At 46.3% G+C, this 27,185-nt stretch overlaps 1 protein-coding gene across 3 annotated transcripts in view; it reads left to right on the top strand.

The window, feature by feature from the left end:
- LOC144829404 (fibronectin type-III domain-containing protein 3a-like) overlaps nucleotides 1-27,185 on the top strand; it is a 618,864-nt gene that overhangs the window by 450,363 nt on the left and 141,316 nt on the right. For all 3 annotated transcript variants that reach the window (XM_078688524.1, XM_078688526.1, XM_078688525.1), the window contains one exon: nucleotides 15,177-15,389. In XM_078688524.1, the coding sequence (XP_078544650.1) occupies nucleotides 15,177-15,389 (213 nt within the window). The remainder of the gene's footprint in view (nucleotides 1-15,176; nucleotides 15,390-27,185) is intronic.

The raw sequence follows: 27,185 nt of genomic DNA on the forward strand, positions 1-27,185 counted from the left end.
GGCAATTTCCTAACCACACTAGACCTCAAGGACGACTACTTCCACATTCCCATACATCCTTCTCACAGGAAGTATCTCAGATTTGTACTAGAAGGACAACACTATCAGTTCAAAGTCCTTCCATTCGGGGTCATAACTGCACCACAAGTGTTTACAAAGTGCCTAGCAGTAGTAGCAGCACATCTCAGAAGACAACATATCCACGTCTTCCCATACTTAGACGATTGGCTCATAAAAGCAAAGTCATTCAATCAGTGTGTCCAACACAGATTTCAAACAATTCAAACACTGCACGACTTGGGGTTTACAATCAATTACAAGTCACATCTCCAGCCCTCTCATGTACATTAATCCCTAGGGGCTACCATAAACACCGATACAGCTCTAGCTTATCCCAGTCCAGCCAGGATACAGAGCATTCAAGCCTTCGTCACAAAGTTTCAAAACCAACACTCTCTCCCAGCCAGAGTGTTCATGCAACTAATGGGCATGATGGCATCTTGCATTTTTATTGTACCATATGCAAGACTGCAAATGCGCCCATTGCAGGAATGTCTAACACATCAGTGGAATCAGGCTCAAGGACAACTTACAGACCTGGTGTTGGTGGACAGCCGCAAACATCGCTCTCTGCAATGGTGGAACACCAAAAACGTGTCCAGAGGGCGGCCGTTCCTCAAACCTGTGCCACAGATAGTACTGACAACAGAAGCATCCCTCACAGGATGAGGAGCCCATCTGCTCCACCATACATCTCGGGGGAAATGGACGGCTCAATAAAAGGTGCTTCACATCAATCACCTAGAGCTGCTAGCAATATTCCTAGCACTAAAATCCTTACAAGTACATGTACAGAACAAAGCTGTCTTGATCCGGGCGGACAACATAACAGCTATGTACTATATTCAAAAATAAGGAGGCACACATTCCCTGCAACTGTCCCAGCTCGCACAAAACATTTGGAGATGGGCCATTCCACAAAAGATATAGCTGCTTGCAGAACACCTTCCAGGAGTTCACAATCAGATAGCAGATCTGTTAAGTCGACAGACACAACAGATTCACGAATGGGAACTACATCTGCAAGTTCTTCTACCATTCTTTCACAAGTGGGGTCATGCACACATAGATCTGTTTGCCACACACGAAAACGCAAAATGCCCAACCTTCACCGCCAAGTTTCCACACCCGCTGTCCAAGGGCAATGTGATATGGATTAACTGGTCAGGCAGATTTGCTTACGCTTTTCCGCCAATCCCACTAATGCCACTAGTTGTATGCAAGCTGAGACAACAATCTCTCAAATAGATCCTTGTAGCTCACACATGGGCACGCTATGTTGAAGAAGATGCTTCGCACGCATAAGATAAGTTATAAACTTTATTCATAAGAGAAGTAAAGATACGTCTCATCTAAAAGCTTGGGTCTTAACTGTCTCTCCTGGAATCCCGAACACAACGGTGTTCTTGACTCCAGAAGAGTACATCAATATACCACACATTCCCCTTCGTAAACATTTTAAGAAATAAGCTAATAGTAAAACAAATAAAGAATGTATAATACATAAATAAATAAATTAACAAGAAAATACATTCCCATATTTGTAAAATAAAAATTATAGAATGTGAACATAAGCAACATTTATATATTCCATAAGCCTGCAGAAAAGAAAACAGTAGTAACATATGTAATGACATTATAAGCAAGTCATTGGTCATATGTACATACAATTAGTTGAAACATTAGAATAATTACAGATGATGTCACTTGTCAACATAATAATCCTTGTACCACACAGGACGTTGACGTGTTCTTTGTACATGCTGGTTATGTGGATTTTCACAATGTGGAGTGGTGAACTTTCTCCAATTTGTCCTACTATTAGCAGATTTGGACAACCCAGACCTAGTTGAATCATTTAACCTTTCTTCAGGCCATAACCACTGAGGAATCCTAATAACTTTGGACAAACTCCAGACATTACCATCAGATAATTCAACTACCTGCGACCAACACGCACCACTTCAAAGGATCAGAAAACCGAGATTTACCTGATCTGACAAATCTACCTTTCTTTACACGTACCCAATCATTGATATTGACAGGAATAGCCTTATCCTGGCAGTCCTGGACAGATCCTCTCTTTTTGTCAATACTTTTGTAATCATTGTTAACTAATAAATCTCTCATCCACGTTTGACTCATATTAGATACCATTTTCCTTCCTCTCTTTTTTTCAAAAGGAGATAAATCACTCATACTCCTAGGAGTATTCCTGTAGCACCAAAGAACTTCAATAATCGTTTGTTTACAATCCTTTCCATTTGACATGGCTAACTTTAACCCTTCTTTAAATACTCTGATCCATCTTTCCACAATTCCGTTACTCTGTGGATAATAAACGGAAGCACGTTTATGAATAATGCCGTGACCCTCCAGAAAATCTTTCATCTCGGTGGATACAAAGTGTACACCATTATGAGTTATGATAGACTCAGGAAAACTTTCTCTTTCAAAGACTTCATTTAAAAATTGTATCACCACTTTTGAAGTAATATTGGAAACAATTTTTACTTCAGGCCACTGCGACATTTGATCGATAAGTATGATGACATATACGGAACTCTTATTAAAGCACATAGGACCCGCAATGTCCAATGAAACACATTGCCACACACGACAATGTCTAGGTATCGGAAAATGTGCATAAGAAATAGTCTTCTGAGATTTATCACTTAAACAACATTCCATGCAATCTCTGACTTTACTTTCAATGACTTTGTCCATAGCTGGTCACCAAAATTCACTTGTAATCCTTCTTTTCATGCTTGTCATACCTGGATAACCTTCATGAGCCATGTCTAGGATAATTTGTTGTAAATCACGTGGTACGACCAATTGTAAACCTCTCACCAACTCCTCATCTTTTAAAGACAACTCATGAGCAATCTGAAAGAAAGGCAGAACATTTTCTGATAAATCTATTTTTCTGGGCCATGATGACTTTACATATTTAACGACCTCTTTGAGTATATTATCGTTTTCACATGACCGTTTCTATTCCTTCTCTTGTATGCATCCATTTGTCACCTCACAATTAGAAATAACATTTTCTAAATCATTGTCTTCCTCAACAACCTTGTCATCAGGTACAGGTAATCTTTATATACAATCTGCCAAGATATTTTCTACACCAGGTATATATTCTACTTTGAAATGAAAGTCATGTAGTTTGTCTTGCCACCTTGCAATTCTTGATGTGGCTCTACCGCATCCTTTTGTTGTAAACAAATCAACAAAAGGTCGATGATCTGACCTAACTTTGAAAACAGTACCATATACATATTTTCGAAAATATTCAATGCCCCACCAACATGCAAACATTTCTTTTTCTAAAGTAGAATATTTACATTCTGCACCCCTTAATGGTCTAGATGCAAATCCAATGGTGACTAAATGACCTTTTTGATTTTGCACCAAAACCGCTCCAATCTCAGCAGGACTCCAGGCTTGTATATTTTTTCCGATTGTTGCCAGTATGGTGAAGTAGATGCTTCGCACTCATAAGATAAGTTATAAACTTTATTCATAAGAGAAGTAAAGATACGTCTCATCTAAAAGCCTGGGTCTTAACTGTCTCTCCTGGAATCCCGAACACAACGGTGTTCTAGACTCCAGAAGAGTACATCAAGATACCACACACGCCAACCATGGTTCACCACACTGCTAGAACTCTCTTTAGTTCCACACCAAAGACTGCGTCTAACACCATCCATGCTAACGCAGATCCATGGAGACATCAGACATCCAGATCCAAGTCAACTGAATCTGGCGTTCCCGCTCCTGAAGTCTTAGAGTTTGGTTACCTTAACCTGCCACCAGACTGTATGAATATCATTAAAGAAGGCAGAAGACCTACTTCTAGAGCTTGCTATGCTGCAAAATGGAAGAGATTTGCCATTTACTGCACTAATAATCAAATTGATCCTCTAGATACTTCCATCCAGAATATCATCTGTTACCTTCTCCATTTACAAAGATGTAATCTAGCATATACATCTATACGTTTACATCTTTCAGCATATCTACAAAATAGACAAAATATGTTGTTATTTAGAGTACCTGCAATCAAAGCTTTTATGGAAGGATTAAAACAAATCATTCCTCCTAGGTTACCACCCTCTCCAGTGTGGAACCTAAACATTGTTCTTACCAGGCTCATGGGACCCCCGTTTCAACATTAACATAAGTGTGAACTGCAATTCCTTACATGGAAAACAGCTTTCCTTATCGCTATTACCTCTTTTAGGAGAGTTAGTGAGATTCAAGCTTTCACTATACAAGAACCATTTGTAAAATTACACCGTAACAAGGTGGTTCTACGGACTAATCCCAAATTTCTTCCTAAAGTAATTACTCCTTTTCATCTAAATCAATCAGTAGAGTTGCCGGTGTTTTTTCGAAACCCAAGAATCTGTAGCAGAAAGAGCTCTACACACTCTAGATGTAAAAAGAGCTCTTCTCTATTACATTGATAGGACCAAATTCTTTCATAAAACAAAGCAACTGTTTGCAGCTTTCTCTCCACCACATAAAGGCAACCCCATCTCTAAAGCTGGAATTGCAAGGTGGATTGTAAAATGTATACAAATATGCTATCAGAAAGCAAAATGTACATTAACAGTTCCTCCTAGAACGCACTCCACACACGCAAACTAGGAGCCTCCATGGCTTTCTTAGGGAACATTCCCCTAGAAGACATCTGCAAGACAGCAACATGGTCTACAACACACACCTTCACTAAACACTACTGTGTTGATGTGCAAGCCAAGCAGCAAGCTGCAGTAGTCCAAGCTGTCCTCAAAACTCTTTCAAACTACTGCAACAGATACAGGTGACCACCGTTAGGGGAGACACTGCTGTACAATTGATGCACAGTGTGAGATCTGCAGCTCATATGCCTCGAACGGAAAATGCTACTTACCAGTGTGCATCTGTTCTTGGCATGTAGAGCTACAGCGTCTCACACGCCCACCCGCCTCCCCGGGGCCTGAATCTGTTCCAGTTCTATCTTAATTAGATACACACACATGGACATCCGTTTTTCTATTTCTACTACCTCCATCATTTCCCATCATGGCGAAAAACAATCTTAAGGATGGAGTCGATGCCCATGCGCACTATCGTCCAAGGGAGGAGTCACCTATTTCGTGACTACAAAGACTTCTTCCAAGATGACAACAACATGCAATCATCAAAGCTTTATTTCGATATACAGAATATCATAAAAGCACATAAAAATATAAAATCACAAGTCATTGACAATACATTTGTTAAAAGGTTACAATAAAAATCATTTATGTTACAATAAATAATTTAAAAATGGATTAAACTTTAGCAGCTTTGAGAGGGTTTATAGATATAAAAAAAATCAGCTAAAAGTTGGATCATCTAGTAGCCTTCAACCTAATCAACCAGGCCCAACTAAGAAATTTGGCCACCCCACACACTAAGGTTGTGCTAACATCAGCCTTAAGAATTCTAAGTGCGGCGGAGTGGTCCCTGGTTCCAAGCAGTAGGCACACAGGTTTAAGCCACTTTTCTCTAGGTTTAGCATAGGCTGGGCATACAAAAAAGACATGAGGGATATTTTAAATTGTACCTTCACAGAAGGGGCAGTCAGGAGAGGTTTGGTGCGGGGGCTTCCACTTACTAGTATAGTCACGAAGGGGGAGTGTTCCCAGCCTAAACTGGATAAAAAGGGATCTATCTCTTGGTTTCTTAATAAAATCTAGGGTTTAATTTACGAGGCTTTAATTTATGCTGTCGAAACGCCTCAGTCAGCCTACCTAGATTTGGGTCCCTCTGTTCTTGGTCGTCAACCCATGACCAATATACTCGCTTAATTTCGGCCTTGGATAACGATACCCCATGCTCCCACTCAGTTGGCAGGCCCGTTACAAGTAAGAGCTTTTTTATGTTTCTAATCCAGCTAATTTTGTGGGCACCATAAAGATTCATAACTTCTCTTAAACCAACTACATACTTTGAGAGCTCCGGGGTCCTCCATAGCCGTGCCCAATATAAAAGAGGGCGTAGAATGGCTAAATCCTTAATAGAGCGGCGACCCAGATCACTCAAGAGTGGTTTAGTGGGGGTACCTCTCGGGAGCAATACAAGTTCCTTTAAAAACTTGTTCTCTGAAGTGACTAGGGCATCAACACAATCAAACACCAAAGCTCTGCGCCATAGAGGGCGCAGCCTACAGCTTTCGCTGCATAGATATCAAGAGCAGGAGCAATGGGCTAAGAGGTGGATGCACGATGTTCCCTCCCTAGCACTCCAACTACCCTTTTGTGGTTTAATGCCATTTTATCTATGTGAGGCTGCCATTTTATTTTATCTGAGATTCTAATTCCCAAGTAGTCAAATTCCTGTACACGTTCCAATGACACCCCATCGAGAGAAAGGGTGGATCTTGACAATCTACTTGGGTTGAAGTAGAGGAGCTTAGTTTTTGAGGTGTTTATTACAAGGCCCCTAAGCTTACAGAACAGACAGAAACGGTCCAGCAGCTTCTGCAACCCTGCGGGAGTTTTTGATACCAACAGCGTATCATCCGCAAAAAGAAGTGCGGGGACTTTATCACCCGCCAATACTGGGGCATCAGCATTAATATCGAGCAGGAAAGAGACTACGCCATTCACGAATAACGTGAAGAGCGTTGAGGCAATCATCCGAGCCCAACTCCAGGTGGCGATCTAATGCACAGTGTAAGACTCTGCAGCTCTACATGCCAAGAACAGATGCATACTGGTAAGTAGCATTTTCCATCTGATAGAGACTACTAGCCGCAAATTCCTTAACGTATAATTATCCCCAGGTGTGAGACTGGATCCGAAAAATGTTGTCCAGCATCCCTGCACTCCGGGTGGACGGCATCACGCGACACCTCCCAGGCCTCGTCCGCGTACGTGACGTCAGCGAGGTCACATAAGTCCCACCCTAGCACGCCTACGTCAGTTTTTCCTTTTCCGCGTGCAACGTGGATCCGGTTCGTGCTCCGGGCCTGTTTAGGCCTTTCCCTTTCGCTATTGTGCGTGTTTGTGGGAACAGTGTGCGGGTGCCTTCGGGCTTTAAGACGTGCTTGTCTTGTGGACGTCTAATGTCGGCGACGGACCCTCACCTCATTTACATGTGGTGTTTGGGGGAAGATCATGGCTCCACTGATTTCGAGGCGTGCCAGCAGTTGAAGCCAAAGTCTCGGCGGGAGCGCCAGAAGAAACTTCTCTCGGCTCGCATGTCCAGATCGGCTTCGTCACCTCGGTCAGCTTCTGCCGAAGGTTTTCGACATAGCCGTCGTCGTCCTCATCCTTCTCCTAAGCCGCAAGAGCATCGCTCCCCTGTCGGTAAGTGTCGCAATTTGTCTCCGAGAGCTGGTTTCCGGCCTGTTGGGGGTGTGGGATCTCCGCGGGTGATGCGGCCCAGCGTATCGTCCTCCTATCAACTGTTTCCCGGTGAGGGGTCGTCGAGAGCCCAGATGGAGACATATGCGGCCGCTCTGCAGGCCCCGCTGGCTTCTCTTCCTCCTCCTCCTCCTCCTCCTCCTCCTCCTCCTCCTCCTTGGACGTCGACGGATCCCTTGCGCAGTGCGAGGCTCTCCGCGGTGTCACTGGCAACTCTGGCCCCGGTGCCGACTGGTTCGGATCCAGGCTCGCAGGATGTGGTGCCGTTGGGGTACGGCCCTTTGGGATTTTCTCCTTCGGACCAAGGCACATCTGCTTGGCCGCAAACTCCAGCAGGAGTCCCTGTGGTGTCGCGGGAGGTCACCGGGGATCGGGTCACATCCCCGAGCCCCTCTCGGCCCTATGGACAGGTCGCGATCTTGTCTGAGGCTGAGTTGGCGCCGCTACAGCGCCGGCGGCTGCTGGCCCTGGCAGCGCCACAGGGGTCAGCGGACCCCCCTCATCCCATCATGGGTTGAGGCTAGCGGGGGACCCTGCTAGCCCTTCCTGGGCCCCTCTCATCCCTCCACGCAAGCGGCTGCCTCGTCGGAGGTCGAGTCGGGCCCCTCTCGCCCCCTCATGGGTCGAGGCTGGCGGGAGACTCCTTGTTACTCACCGTGTCCCTGTCGTCCCTCCACGCATGTGGCTGCCTCGCCGGAGGTCGAGTCGGCGCCGTCCCTTAGCCGCCTCGGCTCCGGCCCAGCCCCGGTCTCGTGCGCCGTGTGGTGTGGAGGAGGCCTGTCCAGTGTCTTCTTTGGCGCTGGACAACGATGATGTCCTGCTTCAGGTTGTGGACTCTATGGCACCGGACAGGCATCGGGTCGTGGACTCGGCCTCGGATGCCCGCTCTTCCCCGGAGGTTGGGTGCCTGCTGGTGTCATCCTCGCCAGAGACGGGCCGCAGCGTCGTGGCTTTTTCCCTGACGTCATCAAAGGACGGCTCCTCGCCGTTACCGCGGTCACGGTTTTTGCCAGAGGAGCCACAGGTCCCCCACTCCTCGGTCCCTCTTTCTCCTTTCCGGACCTGGCCTTTGCCCACTCCAGTTGGCCTAGGAGACGGTCGCCTTAGTTTGCAGCTGTTGACTAGGGAGGAGCTACTTTCCCCCTCCCCTGCGGGGCCCTACGGAGGCGGGTGCTGCCTTCGCTCCTGCTGTTTCCACGGCTGTGTGTATTTTGCGCATGAGTGATCCGGCTGCACATATTCCAGTGGATCATCTTCTGGAAGTTCTCCACCAGGGCTCTGGTGGGAGGAAGCTGCTGCTTCCATTTGAGGGTTCGCTCCATTCTTCTTTGACGGGGACTTGGGGGCGCCCCGCCACGGGGGATCCGGTTCCCCAACACCTTCTGCACCGGCACCTTCCATCACTGCGTGACCCGGTGTGTCTGTCCCTCCATCCCTCTGCCTCGAGTCCCCTTTTGCGGACTGCTTTTCCATCCCTACCACCGCTGTTGTCTCCACCATCACGGGAGGCCCGCTGGCTGGACTCTTGCAGGCGCGATAGGTTCGCTTCGACCAGTGCGGGCCTGCGGGCCCTTGACACTATATGTGTGTTGGCTAGGGCCACCTCTTGCTTGTGGGACTCGGTGGAGTCCCTTGGATATGCCGCTTCTCAGGAGGATGCTGGAGTTGACTTCCGACACCATGCGTTGGATGGCCGGGAGCTGGCGGCGTTTATTCTTCGCCCCGCTCTGGACATCTCGGAGGTACTTGGTCGTGCCATGGCTTCTTCGGTTGCCCTTTGCCGCCATGCTTGGCTTCCGGACAGTGTGGTCCGGGAAAATGTGAGGTAACGACTAGTGGATCTTCCCTTTGATGGTACTCTTTTGTTCCATGCGCCGGCAGACTCGGCCATCCGGAGTCTCTTGGTGGGGCTTCAGCCTCCTCCTCCTACTCTTCCTCCTCCTCCTCGCCCTCCTCCTCCTCGCCCTCCTCCTCCTCCTTCTTCTCCTCCTCCTCAGTGACCTGTGGGTTGATCTGGTCTTTGGGTGATGTTCTTTCGTTGGGGCCGGTCACCCTAGTTGTGTGATCTGTGTGCTTTTGAGTCCTTTTGTTGGGACTGTGGTTCTGTTGGATGCTGGCCAGCCCTCTACTGTGTGTTTTTGTTCTAGTTTATCTACACCAGGTTGGCCCTGAGATTAGACCTTCTGTTTTTTTCTCTTTGGCTGCTAACAAGCCTTCCGCTGGGGTTTTTCCCCACGGCTCTTACTTTTGTCCTCTGCTGCGGACGTTTCTTCCTAAGAGGGTTCCCTTGTCTTGGGACTTAACATACCCTATGTGTGGTAGTGGTAGCTGTTATATAGCTTGTTCTATGCTGGGGATTTGTGGTCGACTTCGACTCTCTGCTCTCCATGGCGTTTACGTGCGTTACAGGTGCAATTCCCTTATTGCTGGTTTGGAATGCCTTGGTGGCGCCCCGGGATGTCCTTCTCTGGGGTCGCTGCTCTGTTCGCCTCGTCTGCCTGCTGTCTGTGGTCTGGCGTTGTGGCTCTGGTTCTACTTCTTTTTGGGTCGTGTGTGCGGGCCCCTCTCTGAGGTGTGTCCGGGCCCTTCTTCACCTTCATGTCTGTCCTGGGGGATGAGATGGATTTTGTGTTCCTCCCTCTTTCAGGAGCAGCCTGTCCGGTTTTCCTGGGTGCCCCGAGCTACTCTTTCTGCTTCCGACTCCTTTATTGCTGTCGGCGTCGTTCTGTCTGGTCTCTTGACTTCTGGCTATGATGGGTTCAGCTGCCCTCTTCGCGGGGTGTGTTCCCGGTGGGGGGCGGCTTGCCTTCTTCTTCCCTCGTCTCCTTGGAGCCTCTAGGTTGATCTTCTTCCTCGGCCTTGGATGGAGGTTCGGTTGCCTTGCCCTTGTTTCCTCCGTTGAGTGTGAACGGGCTTCCTCTTCTTTCTTCTTCCCACACTCCCCTTGGGGTCGGTGGTGTTCGGCTTGTAGGGGTTCCCCTTGCCTGGGGGACTGGGCTCCTCGCCATGTCCGATGGACTAGTCCCCGGTGGGACTCTTTGTTATGTCCAAGCTGGTGGGTTCCTATTGCAGATCCTCCTTCCCCGTGGGTATGGCTAGGGTATCCATTCTACGTTAGGGAATTTGCAGTTAGTAGTCTCTATCAGATGTACGAGTTACTTACCTTCGTTAACATGTATCTGGTACAGACAATTCTAGCCGCAGATTCCTTCACGGCCCGCCCTTCCTCCCCGTTCTGCAAGGATCTTTGGCTTGGTCTTCTGCACTCGCCTTCTGGGGTGTGGCTACGTCTTCTGTGAGTGCATCCCTTCGTTCTTTTTGATGGGATGATTTGTCTTGTTTCTTGTTCCTTTCCTCATCTTTGGACCAGGAGCTATAGCTCAATGGTAAGTCTTGTGACTCTGGTGGCAGGGATCTCACAGGACTAGGGTTCGTATCCTGCTAGTGCTGTTGAAGTGTCCTAAGGTGGCACATTTTCAAACTCTGCTTTTCATTAGAGGATGGGTTTTAGAGGTACTCCTGTGTCCCTCTTCTCTGGTTGCCCCGGGATTGGGGCTTGCCTTCACTCTCTCCCTCCCCTCCTTCTCCCCTTTTTTGTTGCTAAAGTTATGGCCCCTCTGCTATCCTATGGGTTGGGGTGCTCTGGCCGTGCCTGTGCCCTTTGTTTGTTTGGGGGGTTGTCAAACTCTGTGCTGGGGTTGCCTTGGAGGTTTGTCGTTCCTGCTTGTCTTGGAACTGGTTCCCCTTCATTGTTCTTGGTTGGGGGTGTAGTCCTGCTACATGTTGTCTTGACATTTTACATGTGTTCCTTGTCTCCGGGGGGGGAGTGAGGGGGGCTGTCTACATTCTGGCAGGGTGACATCTCTGTTCTTTCCCTTTTTTCCCTGCCTTTGGGTACTGCAGTGTTGACACTGCTCCTTATGGTGTTGTTCGTCACCATTCCTTTTTTTTGTGGCGCGGAAAAGTTCTCATAAGAAAACTAACGTAGGCATGCCGGGGTGGGACTTATGTGACCTCGCTGACGTCACATACAGGTACGATGCCTGGGCGGAGTCGCGTGATGCCGTCCCCCCGGTGCACAGGGATGCTGGGCAAAACAATTCTGGATACAGTCTCACGGCACAGGATAATTCAACGTTAAGTAATCTGCGGCTAGAATCGTCTCTACCAGATACATCGTTACCGAAGGTAAGTAACTCATACTTCGTGATACAAAAAAAGACCAGCCAGATTGTTCTCTGGCTCTTTTGCTCTTTCGACAATCCTTTGGTATTGTTGACAACTATCAACCCTACTTGTAGTGTGAGGGTCTAATCAGGACAGAAATGACGTGAGTACTGCAAATGGTGCTGTGTTAGAGGTAACTACACTAATGAGTTATGTTTAAATAAGGCTGACGGGCTACAAAGGATCTAAACGTGGCCCTCTGTCTGTTTTACAGGTCTGTTAATGGATTAAACAAGTAAGATTTGTATTTTCAACCATTTTTGTCAAAAATATGTTTATTAGCATTTTATCACATATTACAATGCAAACTGACAAATGGTAAATCTGAATAGGCGTAGAAGACGTGGCATTTTAAGAAGACCAAAAAGTGATGTACACCACTAGCTGTAGACTCCCCTCCATATTCAACCATTTTAATAAACAAATTTATGGACACAGTTCGGGGTCATTTACCCACTACTTACTAAATATTCGGACATTGTAGGGATGGCCAACCCTGCCAACAGCATAATACCTTGTGAAACCTTTAAAATAATGAATTTCACCAGATTAATTTGTAGTCCTACATTCTAAGGCACTTCAAACTTGATGCTTTAAGCATGTTCGCCACTGCTTATCTGCACTCTTTTCCTGACCACATTAAGGTAGTGCTGGTCTCATATGGACATTCATACCTGCAAGTGTCCCCATTGCAAATATATCACTCCAGATCAGTTCTGACCTCTTAACAGACATTACGTTGTATCCTGGGACTTGACATTTTGCAGTGAACCTTGTAACTAGAGACCCAAAAACCCCAGCTGTAAAGGGCAGTTAGGTAAAAAGCCAGGGTTAGCTGTTGTTATCAGACATACCAACAGGACATTTTGCAGCAGGGGATTTTGCTGGTATATGGAAATTCTTGTGTGTGTTATTACCATTATCCCATGTGTATTGGATAGTAGTAATCTTTCACAGGTACCTATCACTACTCACTGCAGTGCATGTTTAAATCCTGGGGTGTTTAGTAAGTGGCTTGCTGTCTATACTGACTAGTTAGGAAAGGCAGCTGATGTATCAAAGAATTTTTAGTACTCTGTGTCTGTGGGTAAATGTACATATTGGCTAAGATTAGTATGAGCCAGCTATTTCATCAAACAGTGAAACAACTAAACACTGTCGAAAGATCAAATATTATTTTAATATCCCCCAGTGTGTACAATAATTAGGTCAGACCCAAAACCTGTTGCTAAACCAGCCCCTCTAATCCAAACACACAAAACTGAAGGAAACAAAAGGAAGAAGAACCCCTATTTGTGTGACATTCCCTAAACAACAAAACTCAAACAGAATGTTCTTACAGCAGTCTTTCTTGCTGCTGCTTTGTGTTGCAGTGTTATATTGTTGTGGCTCCTTAAAAAAAATGTACTCATTTTCTCTGACTTTCCTTTCGTTGAATGCCATTTTAGTTTGTGGTTGTGTAGCTGTTTATTAGAGTTTATATATTTTCACTGTTGAGGGCTTTATCAGTTTTTATAGTTTTAAACAGGATAGCCTAGAGATTAGCAACCTAATTCTCCATGAGGGGTATATGACCATATCGAGTGGGGCGGGGAACATCCTTTACGACGCGGATGTTACCCCGCGCTACCATTACGACGCGTCTCTTACAACGCAAGTCGGAACCACGACTTGCGCTGGAGGGCGCTCAAGGACAAGGAATAGTTAATTTACTATTTCAACACCTTCCCTACTTTCCACGGGGACTGGTGTTGGAATAGTAAATTAAACTATTCCTAAGTCCGCACCCTACAGCGCAAGTCGTGGTAACGACTTGCGTTGTAAAACACGCGTTGTAACGGTACGTGTGGTAATAGCCCGCGTCGTACCGTCATACATCCGAGTGGGGCACATGGGCCCAATACATGCACCTGTTATGCAACTAAGTGGAAGAGGTTTGTCCACGTCTGCATCCATTCAAAGGCCAGGTTCAAGATATCACCCTTTTACCTGTTACAAATTGAGAAGGCAGGTATTATGTTTACCTTAATATGTCTCAACTAATCCACTGTAGTGGCATACATGCAGAACAGGGAACACTCACCTCTTTTCAAAACTCCCCTTGTAAAAGCATTTATGATGGTGACTCAAAAGTGTGATACTATCAAGAACGCTTCAATCCTTAATGTGTGGAACATTAATGTAGTTCTCTCAAGGCTAATGGGGCAGTCTTTGAACTCCACTACTCTTGCAAACTACAGTTTCTTTTCTGGAAGGTGGCCTTTTTAATAGCCATAACTTTGCTAAGGCACAGCAGCAAATTGCTGGTATACACTGGTCTTGAACTATTCCTTCAGGTAAACAAGAATAGGATAGTCAGTAGAACAATCCATAATTCCTGCCCAAAGTAGTCTCACCTTTTCAAATTTAACAAACTACTGAGCTGCCTGCATTCTTTCCCCAGTGTGATTCCATAGCAGAATCTGCGTTCTACACCTTAGACGTCAAGGGAGCGCTAATTCTTTACATTGATAGGACTAAGTCCTTCTGCAAATCTAACCAGCTCTTTGTAGCTTTTGCAAAGCTCCACAAGCGTTACCCGATTTCCAAGACGGGCATAACAAGTTGGATTTCCAAATGCATCCAAACCTGCTACCCCAAAGATAAACTCACTGCACCTCTGGCAAGCAGCTACCTGGTCAACACCACACACCTTTGCAAAACATTACTATTTGAACATATTAGCCTGTTGACAGTCTATGGTTGGCCATATAACTCTTTTCCAAATACCTGCATCATCTGCCCGATAGTCACTGCTTGGGAGGAAACTCCTTTACATTCAATGTAAAAATGGGTATCTACAGCCATGCATGCTAAAAAATTGAAAATGTTACCTTTTAAGCATCTGTTAGTAGTGTGCAGTGCTGTAGGTTCCCCTGCCCCTTCCCTCCCGAAGATTGCAAAGATATTGCATATTTTACCTTAGCATTTGTTAACATCTTACAATGCGCATGGTACATCACAGTAGTCTTACTCAGCACTCCACTTTAACCCACTGAGTGAAAAACAATTTGGGGCGGAGTTGGTGCCCATGCGTAATTTGGACTAAGGAAAGAGTCACAGTACATCTTGTGACTTGAAACGTCTATGTAATGTCGGAGCTCAACATTATATCATAGGAGTAGGCAGAGAAAGTGAATCTACACATTACAAACTGACACTTCAAGAGGAAGTAACATTTTCCTTATAGGAAATATGTGTTTGTATTTTGTTTTTTGTAAGCTGCCCGTCTAAGACAAACTAAAACAAACTAAAATAGTTTAGGGTGAATTAAGACACTTGTGAAAATCTTTTCCGTGAGAATCTATTCCCTTTGAATGCCTAAGTAAAAAAATATTTGTTATGGTCTGTTGCACATGAAAACTTTTTTCTATATCTTGATTTTTGTAGTTTTCAAGAATAGGAGATACGTTAGTGATATATTCTCTTTTTTTTATCCCATAGAATTCGAATACAGGCTGTTAATGGCTGTGGTGCAGGTCCTTTCAGTCATTCAATTAAAGCAAAAACTAAAGCATTGCCTCCAAATGCTCCATTCCTTGAATGTGTTGTGTTCAGCCATCAAAGCTTGAAACTTAAATGGGGTGAAGGTACTACCAAGAGTTTTATTGCCAATCCCACACACTACAACCTACTAATGGAAGATAAGTTTGGAAGGTAAGAACCCCACTTTGTACATTTAGGTGTAACTGGAATAAATGTTTGCAAAAATAATCTTTTTGGGACCTGTATTTAGTGGCCAAAAAGTATTTTAAATATATATATAAAATTATAATGGCGACCCATTAACCCATAATAGCTTTTACATCATTAATGATTGCTCCAAAATGAATGAAAGTGCCAGGGCTTTTGTTTTGTGCTAATCTTGTTCAATGTAATAAACCAAAAAGGGGACCTCACCCCTCTATATATTACAAAAGCATAAATCATATAGGAAATATGGGTTTGTTGTGGTCCTAAATGGAGAAAATAAAAATGAGTGCCTAATTTTAGATGGGGAAAAGACACAATGCTTTTTATACCTTTTATTTTTAGACCTCATTATTTAAGTTTTACTTGTCTGATACACCATTGTGATAAAGTGCCATCTTTCTTGCATTGGTATGCCCCCACTTTTTGCAAACTGCTGATGTGCTGTGACTGAGTGTGCCCTGGGCTCCTGCCAACCAGGTACCCAGGGCCTGTGTTCCTTCCCTAAAACTGTGTTGAAACTAAAACCCAATTGGCAGCTCTGGCCATCTGTCAGCCCCTAGTAAATGGTACCCTAGGTACCCATGGCATGGTGACCAGAGAAGGCCCCAAAGGGCTGCAGCACTTATTGTGCCACCCTTAGGGGCCCTGTACCCTGACAACCACACACTGCCTTTGCAGGCTGAGTGTCTAAGTACAGAACTAAACAAAGAGTCGACATGGCACACATCCCTGTGTGCCATGCCCACAAGACCCACTGCGCTGGCATACATCAGTCACCCCTCTAGCTGGTGTGCCCTATGCCAGTGGTGTGGGCACATGTGCATGAGCACTGTGCCCCTACAGTACCCAGGGCCATCCCTGGGCACTGTAAGTGCAGTGATGCCATTAAGAGTATATGGTGCTGGGAGGTCGACATTACGAACTCCACAGCACCATGATGGCCTCACTGAAGACTGAGAAGTTTGGTACCAAACTTCTCAGCACATTAAACCCGCACTGATGACAGTGTGAGATTTAAAGTAAAATGCACCAGGGGGCATCTTAGAGATGCCCCCTGAAACCTAAACCTACAATCCACGTCTGGACTGAGAGGCTGCCTAGTCTGCCCCACAGCAGGCATATTGCTGGACCCCTGGATGGTGAGCCCCCCCTCTCCTGGGCCTGCAACAATGCACATCCTGGGCAAGGTATTAGGTCTCCTACCCCAGGATGGGCAGGGGGAAGCTTTAAAGGCCTGTAGCCTCTGTGAGCATCTCCAGACCATTTGCTGTACCCAGCAACTGCCCCCCTCTGGTTCTGACCCCCACTCTGGCGGGAAGACTGGCGGAAAACCCTACGTCGGGAAGGGGGGTGTACCAGCCTGTGCCAACCCCACCCCTCAGGTTAGAGAGGCGAGGTGAAGCACGACCCAGGGCTCCGGCCATCTTGAAGATGGGGAGCCCTGCCCAATCACAGCTAGGCCCCTGCCCCCCTCCCACAGGAGAGGAGCAGACTTGGGGGTGTACCCACCCCAGGACAGGGACCTATTGGTCCCTGCCCTTGCCCTACCTGTAACACCCCTAAATTCAGTATTTAGGGGCTCCGTGAACCTTCCTTCCTCAGATCCCGATATAAAAAGAAGAAAGAAAAGCAAGAAGAAGACCCGCCATGCAGCTTCTAACAGCAGGACGATAACCACTGACTTGGCCCCAGCCCTACCGGCCTGTGGAACCTGGAACCTGCTCCTGCTTAATCCTGGCGACTCCTGCGGACAGCAACCTTGGGACCCCCGGAGGACCTGCCTGACTGACCCTCTTGAAGACTGGGACTCCCATAAGCAGAGGCTCTGCTTCAACAACCATACCCCTGGTGCCAGCCAGGAAGCACCAGACCAAACCACTCGGCACCCACCGAGCCCGGCCCGTGCCCGAGTGATCCAAGACCACGAGGACGTCCCCCCGGCGACTGGGACCCGAAGTCCAGTGCCCGAAGACCCTCCTCGACAAACCAGACGACGCCTGCTGCCTCAGTACCAGGGACCCCTCCAACCGCGACCAGCTGAGGGTTAGATTTCCCGACGCCCAAAGACACTCCTGCACCCGGCGTCCTGCGGCCCCCTGTGCCTTCCTTTGGGGCACCTACCTCTTCTCCAAGATCGCAACTTACCTCTCGAAGTGGTGGTCACACCTGAAGAATCACCGTCCCGAGTCTGCAGCCTTTGTTCACTTTTTACCTTTCCCATTGACATTGAGCGCCCGACGGCTCAAAAGCACCCTGCACCCAGCCGCCCGAGTGCCTCTGGCCGTGCACCCTGTGTCCTGTCCTACTTCCCCATTTGCCCTGAGCAAGTGACCACGATCCTAGCTCCCACAGAAGCGTGGACTGCTAGCCAGCAGCCACCAACCGAATGCCCCCTGACTCTCATTGGATAACATTGGGCCTAACTACCTCTACACCCGGCTACCCCTGTGCCGCTGAGGGTGTACCAACTGTACCTACCTGACCTTGGGGGACTCATGAGTCTATGCCCAGAACCTTAACTTCACTGGTCGAGTACTCACCTGGAAACCAATAACTCACTTTCCTGCCATAGGATTACATTGACTGATTTGACTCGAAAAATCTTCTAAGTGTGAAGTTTTGAAACTCTAAAATATTCCTATAAAATCAGCTGATTACCGAATTCCGAAGTACTCACCTGTGATCAGGAGAGAAGCCAGTACTGTACCGTGTAGCTCACTACTGAACCGCAAAAGTAATCCTAGCCGGGTTTGCTAGTAACCTGAATTGTCTGCTTTTCTGTGAAATTTCTTCTAAGTGTCTACTTTTGAAAACTTAAAATATTCCTTAAAAATTATACCAACTACTGAAATGTAATTACTTACCTGTCTTAAGTAGAGATCCCAGTGCTGGACCTAGGAACCCAGTACCGGATTACAAAAGTAACGAGAACGTACTTTACCTGTAACCTGAATGTTCGAGGCATATGAGCTGCAGATTTACACACTGTGCATAGATGGCCACCTAGTGTTGGGCCCGGATGTTTGCAGTTTGTTTTTGTTCTAGAAAGCCTTTGGAAGTCAGAGGATAGGTGACTCCTCCTTTGGATCATACTGCGCATGGGCATCAGCTCCATCCCCAGATTGTTTTTTTCTGCCACCAGGCTCAGATGTATTTCCAGCGCTCCGTGTTGGAACCGATTTCCTTCGGCGCGCAATCCTCACCAGCTTCAACGGTATTGTTTCGAATGTGTTTCCAGTCGACGCTACTCTTCAACTCCGAAGTTTTCGATTCCGGTCGTCGACGAAGGCCTTCGGGCCTACCTAGGCCTCAACTTCCAGCTCATGGAAAGGACGCCATTTAAAAAGTGTCCTCTATGTATTTATTTATTTGTTTGTTTGTATAGCGTTAGAATGGACCCCCGAAGGGGTATCTCTGCGCTTCAGCGGATAATGGGTGACAAAGTCACTCTAGTGCGTTAGTAGGTGAGGTCGAAGTTTCCCCACACAGACCTACATGAGTTGTGTAACCTTTGCCTCTCACCGGAGCACGAGGCCAAAGACTGTTCCGCTTGTGCCTCTTTCCGCTCCAAGAAGACGATCCCGGACCGAAGAGCTAGGAGAACAATGGCTCGTTCATCAGCAATGATTCCAGACAACATCTTCCAAGAGGGCGTCAACGTCCCAGAACAACAGCATGGCGTCGACAGCAACTCCGAGGCCGAAGATTCCGAAGTCGAGGACATCACTCCGGCACAAAAGGTCGTAAGTAAGAACGTCGACCCCCAACCCTTCCTCGACACATTAAAAAAAGGCTTCGGTCACACCCTCGCCCTCGGGTGCACACTGAGACACTGCTTCCAATGCCACGCCTTCGATCTCGGCTAAGAAGCCCACTAAGCCTTCAGGCGACTCGACCATAGACAGCCTACCCACGGTGCCGGCGCACATCTGCCGGCAGCAAAAAATATACCATCGTCAGCCTCCACGACGGCATCGAAACAATCGGCGCGAAGCCTAGTGTTAGCTACTCGGCACCAAAACCACACTCGGACCCAAGCAAACCCGCTTCGGAGTCGAAAAAATAATCGGATCCGAAAAACCCATCGGAGCCGAAAAAATCATCGGAAGGGAGAAAATCATCAGGCCGAAAAAGGCACATTCTTACCCGGCTAAAGACACTGCAAAACAACAAGCTTCAAAGCCAAAAGAAGCTCTCAGCTCGGTGCCAAAAAAGCCCTCCGCTCCAAAGGATCTCCCTCCCGCAGAGGACTTATTTCATCCAGACCCTGCACAAAAGACTTTGGTTAAGGATCCAAACACTGGTCGACTAACTCTTAGTTAAAAAAAAACGACCACTGGACACACCTACACCTGCTCCTCATCCAAAGAAGAAGGACATCGCTACCTTTCCTCTAAAGATTCCTTCTCCTCCTCCTCTCTCTCCTCCTCCACATATACCATCACCGCCTCCTCCCCTACCACAGCACTGCCCTACACCTTCTCCCATAGCAGATGATGACAACAGGGATGATAGCTCTGATGACACTGGGGTGGTGCAGATAGTGAGCCCCCAGATCAGTCTATTCCTCTGGGCTCACCTGACCCTTGGAATGATTATAACACTCCAGACGTCCCTAACGTCCCTCAAGACGACATATATCCCTCTAGGCCTTGCCCACCAGAAGACACTATGGGATTTAATCAACTAGTACACAGGGCTGCACAATACCATGGGGTTGACCTACATACTGAACCTGTAGAAGAAGACTTCCTAATGGATACCTTTGACAACGCACAAAGGTCCACGTCAATTTTACCCATGCTTAAGGGAGTTAATAAGCAAGCTCCAGAAGTCTTCAACGACCCAGTTAGAACTCGGGTCATCAACCCACGAATAGAGAAAAAATATAAAGCTGCCCCTTCAGATCCATCATATTAATTGCTCAGCACCATTATACTCTCTTGTGGTCTCTAATGCACGCAAAAGAGCAAATTCACAAACATCAGGTGAAGCTCCCCCACCAGATAAAGAGTCTAAGCTCCTTGACGCATCCGGTAAAAGAACTGCGTCTCAGGCAGCAAACATGTGGCATATTGTCAATACACAGGCATTATTGGCAAGATACGACAGGGCACATTACGATGAATTGGATTCATTAATGCAGCACCTCCCCGATCAGTATAAAAATAGGGCAAATGTGCTGATACAAGAGGGTAAAAATATCACAAACACCTCTATTTGTTGTGCACTAGATGCAGCAGACACTGCCTCCAGAGCAATTAATACCAGTGTTCTGTTGCGTAGACATGCATGGCTACGCATTTCAGGGTTCAAACCTGAAGTACAAAGTGCCATACTTAACCAGCCCTTTGATAAGCGACACTTATTCGGACCTAATGTGGATGTATCCCTTGAAAAGATAAAAAAGGATACCGATACATACAGCCAAATCTATGGGAGCCTTGCTATCGCAGGCTCCCAGATGCTCATTTTGCCGCTCATCTTACAGGGGCGTCACCGGGGGATACTCTTCAAACACACCCTTTACTTCTTACAGAGCCCTCACACAATCCACCTATAGTAGGGGCTACCAAAGAGGCGGTTACAGAGGTAACAACAATAAGGGCAGAGGTAAAAATAACAACTCCCGCTCTGCCTCCACCCCTGCCCAATGACTTCCCTCCCCTTCCCCCGCCGCATTCCACTCCTGTCGGGGGAAGGCTACAACAATACCTGCCAGCCTCGGAAAACATCACATCAGACAGGTGGTTGCTACAAATAATTCAGTCAGGTTACTGTCTCGAACTAACATCTACCCCCCCCCAAACATACCCCCAAACAGGGTCCAATGTCACAAGAACATTTGATACTGCCCAGACAGGAGGTTATATCCCTCTTGCAGAAAAATGCAATAGAAATAGTTCCACTGCATCAGCAAAACAAAGGAGTATACTCCCTGTATTTTTTAATTCCAAAGAAGGACGGATCTCTGAGGCCTATTCTAGACCTCAGACCCCTAAACCTGTACATACAATCAGACCACTTTTATATGGTCACACTCCAGCAGGTCCTTCCACTCCTTTTACAAAACGACTTCCTTGCCACTATAGATCTCAAGGACGCCTACTTCCACATTCCTATCCACACAGCGCACAGAAAATATCTCAGATTTCTACTAGACGGTTAGCACTACCAATTCAAAGTACTCCCATTCGGAGTCACAACAGCACCAAGGGTGTTTACCAAATGCCTAGCGGTAGTAGCAGCACACCTAAGAAGACAGCATATTCACGTCTTCCTATATCTAGACGACTGGCTCATAAAGGCCAGCTCATACAGCCAGTGTGTACAACACACTCATGCCACAATTCAACTACTCCACGACTTGAGATTCACAGTAAATCACACCAAGTCACATCTGCAACCATCCCATGTACAACAATATCTCGGTGCTACAATAAACACCAAATTAGCACTAGCCTATCCTTCTCCAGCCAGGTTAACAAGTGTACAAACTCTCCTAACAAAATTCAAACCGCAACACTCTCTTCCAGCTCGAGTGTTCATGCAGCTCATAGGAATGATGGCATCTAGCATATTCATAGTACCTCACGCAAGACTACAAATGCGTCCACTTCAAGAGTGCTTAACACGCCAATGGAACCAGGCTCACGGTCAATTAACAGACCTAGTGTTGGTAGACAGTCTGACTCATCGCTCTCTGCAATGGTTGAGCACCAAAAACCTTTCAAAAGGCCGACCGTTTCTAGAGCCAGTTCCTCAAATAGTCATAACAGTGGACGCATCGCTCTCCTGCTGGGGAGCTCACCTACTGCATCACACCATGCAAGGCAGGTGGACACCACAACAAAAGTCACTCCACATCAACCACCTGGAGTTACTAGCTGTATGTCTGGTCCTAAAAGCATTCCAAAAGCAAATATCAGGCGCAGCTGTCTTAGTCCGCACAGACAATATGACAGCCATGTACTACATAAACAAACAAGGGGGAACACACTCTCTACAGCTCTCTCAGTTAGCGCAGCAAATATGGAGATGAGCTATACCACTAAAGATCTTTCTCTTAGCCCAACATGTTCCAGGAGTACAAAACACCATAGCAGATCTGCTACGTCGACAGACACAGCAGATCCATGAATGGGAACTTCATCCACAACTTCTTCAACCATTCTTTCAACTGTGGGGACAACCTCAGATAGACCTCTTCGCTACCCACGAAAACGCAAAATGCCCAAGCTTCGCTGCCAGATATCCACACCCGCTGTCCAAAGGCAATGCGATATGGATGAACTGGTCCCGGAAAATTTGCATACGCTTTTCCGCCTCTCCCACTACTACCGTTAGTGGTACGCAAACTACAGACACATTCCCTAAGAGTCATTCTTGTTGCTCCAACTTGGACTAGACAACTGTGGTACACCACTCTGCTGCAACTTTCTGTGGTACCACAACAGAAACTATGCCTATCTCCACGCTTATTAACCCAGAACCATGGAGAGATCAGACACCCGGACCCAGCTCAGCTCAACCTAGCGATCTGGCTCCTCATAGAGTTTGGTTACCTTAACCTCCCTTCAGACTATATGAACGTTATTAAAGAAGCTAGACGTCCCACCACTAGAGCATGTTATGCATTCTAAGTGAAGATGGTTTGTAATATACTGTCAAAACAACCACATCAATCCTTTAGATGTGTCTATTCAACACATCATAGGATACCTATTACACCTTCAAAAGTGTAATTTAGCGTACACGTCTATCAGACTGCACCTTGCTGCCATTGCAGCATACCTACAAAAAAGACAATATCTATCTCTTTTTAGAGTGCCTGCCATAAAGGCTTTTATGGAAGGACTCTAAAGAATAATCCATCCCAGAACTCCACCTTCACCGGTGTGTAATTTAAACATTGTTCTCACACGGTTAATGGGACCTCCCTTTGAACCGTTACATAAATGTGAATTACAATTCCTAACTTGGAAAGTAGCTTTCCTAGTAGCTATTACTTCTCTCAGAAGAGTTAGTGAATTACAAGCATTCACCGTTCAAGAACCCTTTCTGCAAATGCACCATAATAAAGTGGTTCTCTGTACTAATCCTAAATTCCTTCCAAAAGTCATTTCACCCTTCCATCTAAATCAGTCTGTTGAGCTGTCCATATTTTTCTCGCAGCCACAAACAGTCGCAGAAAGAGCTCTTCACACCTTAGATGTCAAAAGAGCATTGCTTTACTACATTGAAAGGACACAAACTTTTTGTAAAACAAAACAACTTTTTGTGTCTTTTTCACCACCACATAAAGGTAACCCCATATCAAAATCTGGGATAGCTAGGTGGATTGTCAAATGCATACAAAATTGTTACCACAAAGCTAAACGTACGTTATCTATTCCTCCTAAAACCCATTTTACGAGGAAAATAGGGGCTTCAATGGCATTTTTAGGGAACATTCCCCTAGATGACATATGCAAAGCAGCTACATGGTCTACACCGCACACATTCACACAACACTATTGTGTAGATGTGCAAACTAAACAACAAGCTACTGTGGGCCAAGCTGTACTAAAAACCCTGTTTCAAACCACTGCAACAGATACTGGTGGTCGCGGCTAAATGTGGGTACTGCTATACAATCTATGCACAGTGTGTAATCTGCAGCGCATATGCCGCAAACGGAAAATGCTACTTACCAGTATGCATCTGTTCTTGGCATGTAGAGCTGCAGAGTTACACACGCCCACCTGCCTCCCCGGCTACCTTTATCTGTTCCAGTATTATCTTAATTAGATACAAATTACATGGACATCCTTACTTTTCTTGTAAAACTCCATCACTTCCCTAATGGCGAAAAACAATCTGGGGATGGAGCCGATGCCCATGTGCAGTATGATCCAAAGGAGGAGTCACCTATCCTGTGACTTCCAAACACTTTCTAGAACGAAAACAAACTGCAAACATCCAACCTCAAGGGTCGGCCCTTAGCCCGACCCTCTTTAATATCTATGTTACCCCACTGGCCAATTTAATAAGATCTTTCGGGATGGAGGTAGTCTCGTACGCAGACGACACTCAAATCCTCGTCTCCCTACCCCATTCAGATGAACTAATCGCCCCCAAATTTAGATCTTGTATGGAGGCGGTTGGTAAGTGGATGGTTCAGAACTCTCTGAAACTGAATGGGGAGAAAACGGAGGTGATGGTGTTTGGGGGAAAAGAAAACATCTGGTCAGCCAACTGGTGGCCTGACTCCCTTGGTACTTGTCCCTCCCCCACATCCTCTGCTAAAAATCTCGGGGTGATAATAGATCCTGCCCTTGACCTAGGCAGCCAGGTGAGCAGAACTGTTTCCACCTGTTGGGGCCTGATTCATACTCTCCGTAGGGTCAGGAAATTTCTCTCCCTCCAGGCAAGAAAACAAATAGCTGTCGCTCTCATCGGCTCGCGCTTGGACTACTGTAATGCGCTGTATGCAGGACTCAATAAAGGACAGCTGCAGCGCCTGCAGGTGGTCCAAAACGCCATAGCCAGATTTGTCCTGGACATTCCCAGACGCTCTTCAGCCACTGCAGCCAGGAAAACACTGCACTGGCTGCCGGTAGAACAGCGTATCCGGTTTAAGGTCCTGTGTATGACCTACAGAGCCATCGCTAAAAAGAGCGACACTGGAATTGGATCCATTATCTCCCACTATGTTCCCCGAAGAGACCTGCGTTCCTCAGGGAAACGGCTTCTAGCAGCCCCCCGTGTTCGGAAAGCTAGGTGGGGCGGCAGAGCTTTTTCCACTCTTGCTCCTAAGTGGTGGAATGAACTTCCTTTGGATCTGAGATCCCTCCCATCCCTTCAGAATTTTCGCACGGCCTTAAAGACCCTTCTCTTCAAGCAAGCTTATGTCTAAGATCTTAATGTCTCCTTTTCTGGTCCTTCCTGACCTTTTTGCTAGGCGCCTTGATACCTTCGGGTTAGTGTTCTGCGCAATATAAATATTTTTTCAATTCAATTCAATTCAACATCCGGGCCCGACACTAGGTGGCCATCTATGCACAGTGTGTAACTCTGCAGCTCTACATGCCAAGAACAGAAGCATACTGGTAAGTAGCATTTTCCTTTCTCCCATTGGATAACATTGCTGGATTTTCACTGAAAAGTTTCTAAGTGTGAACTTTTAAAATACCTTTTAATTCCTTAAAAAGCATTGCAATAACCAAAAAGTTTTTACTAAACTTTTTTCAGCTTACACCCCAGGACTGAATCTAGGATCCAGTCCTGGAATTACAAAAGTAATCTACAAAGTAATTAACTGCATTTTTGTAGTAAAATCAGTTGAGATCAATGTTAAATTGTGTTTAAAATTGTGTTGCCTACTGCAACCCCTGTACCTATTGTGTTTACAAAGTTATTACCTTTCTGCAAAGTACTTACCTGAGATCACTCATGATTGAGAAAAGTATATTTTGATACCTTTTGGTTCTAAAAATAAAAGAACTATATCTTTTGATATAAAAACCATTGGCCTGGAGTTCAGTCCTTGAGTGTGTGAAACCGTTTGCTGACTGAGTGTGTACAACAGATGCTTTACACTGTCCTCTGGTACTTACTTACTTACTGCTCGACCAAGCTACCACTTTTGAGAGTAAGGTCAGTCCTGACTTTAACCTCTGTTATACCTCTGGGGTTGGTGGTCTCCATACACACTGTACCGTACTTTGGTCCAGTATATATGGAGCCACTTTCTCACATTGGTGTATCAGCGGTGGGATACAAACTTTGCAATTGTTGGACTACTTGGTTACCATCTGATCACACGACAGAACTCATAAATTGCCTTTAGAATTCTGAAATTGGTTTTTCCAAAAATACTAAAAGTCTGGTATGGCCTTGCTAAGGTCCCATTAGAATTTTAGAAAAATAAGTCACTACAGCTAGGGTAGAGGGTTAGAACTGTCAGGTCAGAATGTCTCAAAAGAACCCTGCTATTAGTGAAGATAACACCATGGACCTGGTGGTTGAGGAGCTCGACCTCACACCCTACTTACACTTGATTTCCAAGGAATTGAGGTCCTTATGCAAAATTAAAAACATAGTCATGGGCCTGCTTTCAAGCAAACAAGGGCTCTAGGAGCTCCTGGCTGAGTATGCAAAAGGCCACCCCTCTGAACAGGGTGACACCCAGTCAGAAGAAGAAGAGGAGGAGGAGGAGGATAATAAAAATCCCCCCCTCCACCTCTAGGGAAGGAAGGGTCCCTACACCCTTAACTCCAAGAGTCAGCTTCTGGGAGCCTGGGGACCACCACACAGGTGGGCTGGGCCCCAGCGAACACTTTGGGTAGAGCCCCAATGAAGAGGACAACTTCTTAGCCAAGTTGGCCAAGAGATTAGATCTAGAGTCCAGGCTCCTGACTCCTGGATCTAGAGTCCAGACTCCTCTCTGGGGGGCACTCCTGTGGGAACTGTTCTCTGGTAACTGCAGAGACAGGCTTCCGACCCTCTCTGGGCCAGATGCAGGGTCTTATGACCTCATGAAGAAAACTCTGATTGAGAGATTTGTACTCACTACTGAGGAGTACAGAATTAGGTTCAGGGGGGCTCACAAAACCCAGACCCAATCTTGGATAGATTTTGTAGACTACTCAGTAAAGACACTGGATGGTTGGTCAACTGGACATAATGTGCATGGTTTTACTGGACTTTATTATTTGTTTATGAAAGAACACATTTTGAGTAATTGCACAAATGAAAAGTTGCATCAGCATTTGGTAG

This window comes from Lissotriton helveticus, chromosome 4_1, assembly GCF_964261635.1.
Source record: "Lissotriton helveticus chromosome 4_1, aLisHel1.1, whole genome shotgun sequence".
Lineage (NCBI taxonomy): Eukaryota > Metazoa > Chordata > Amphibia > Caudata > Salamandridae > Lissotriton > Lissotriton helveticus.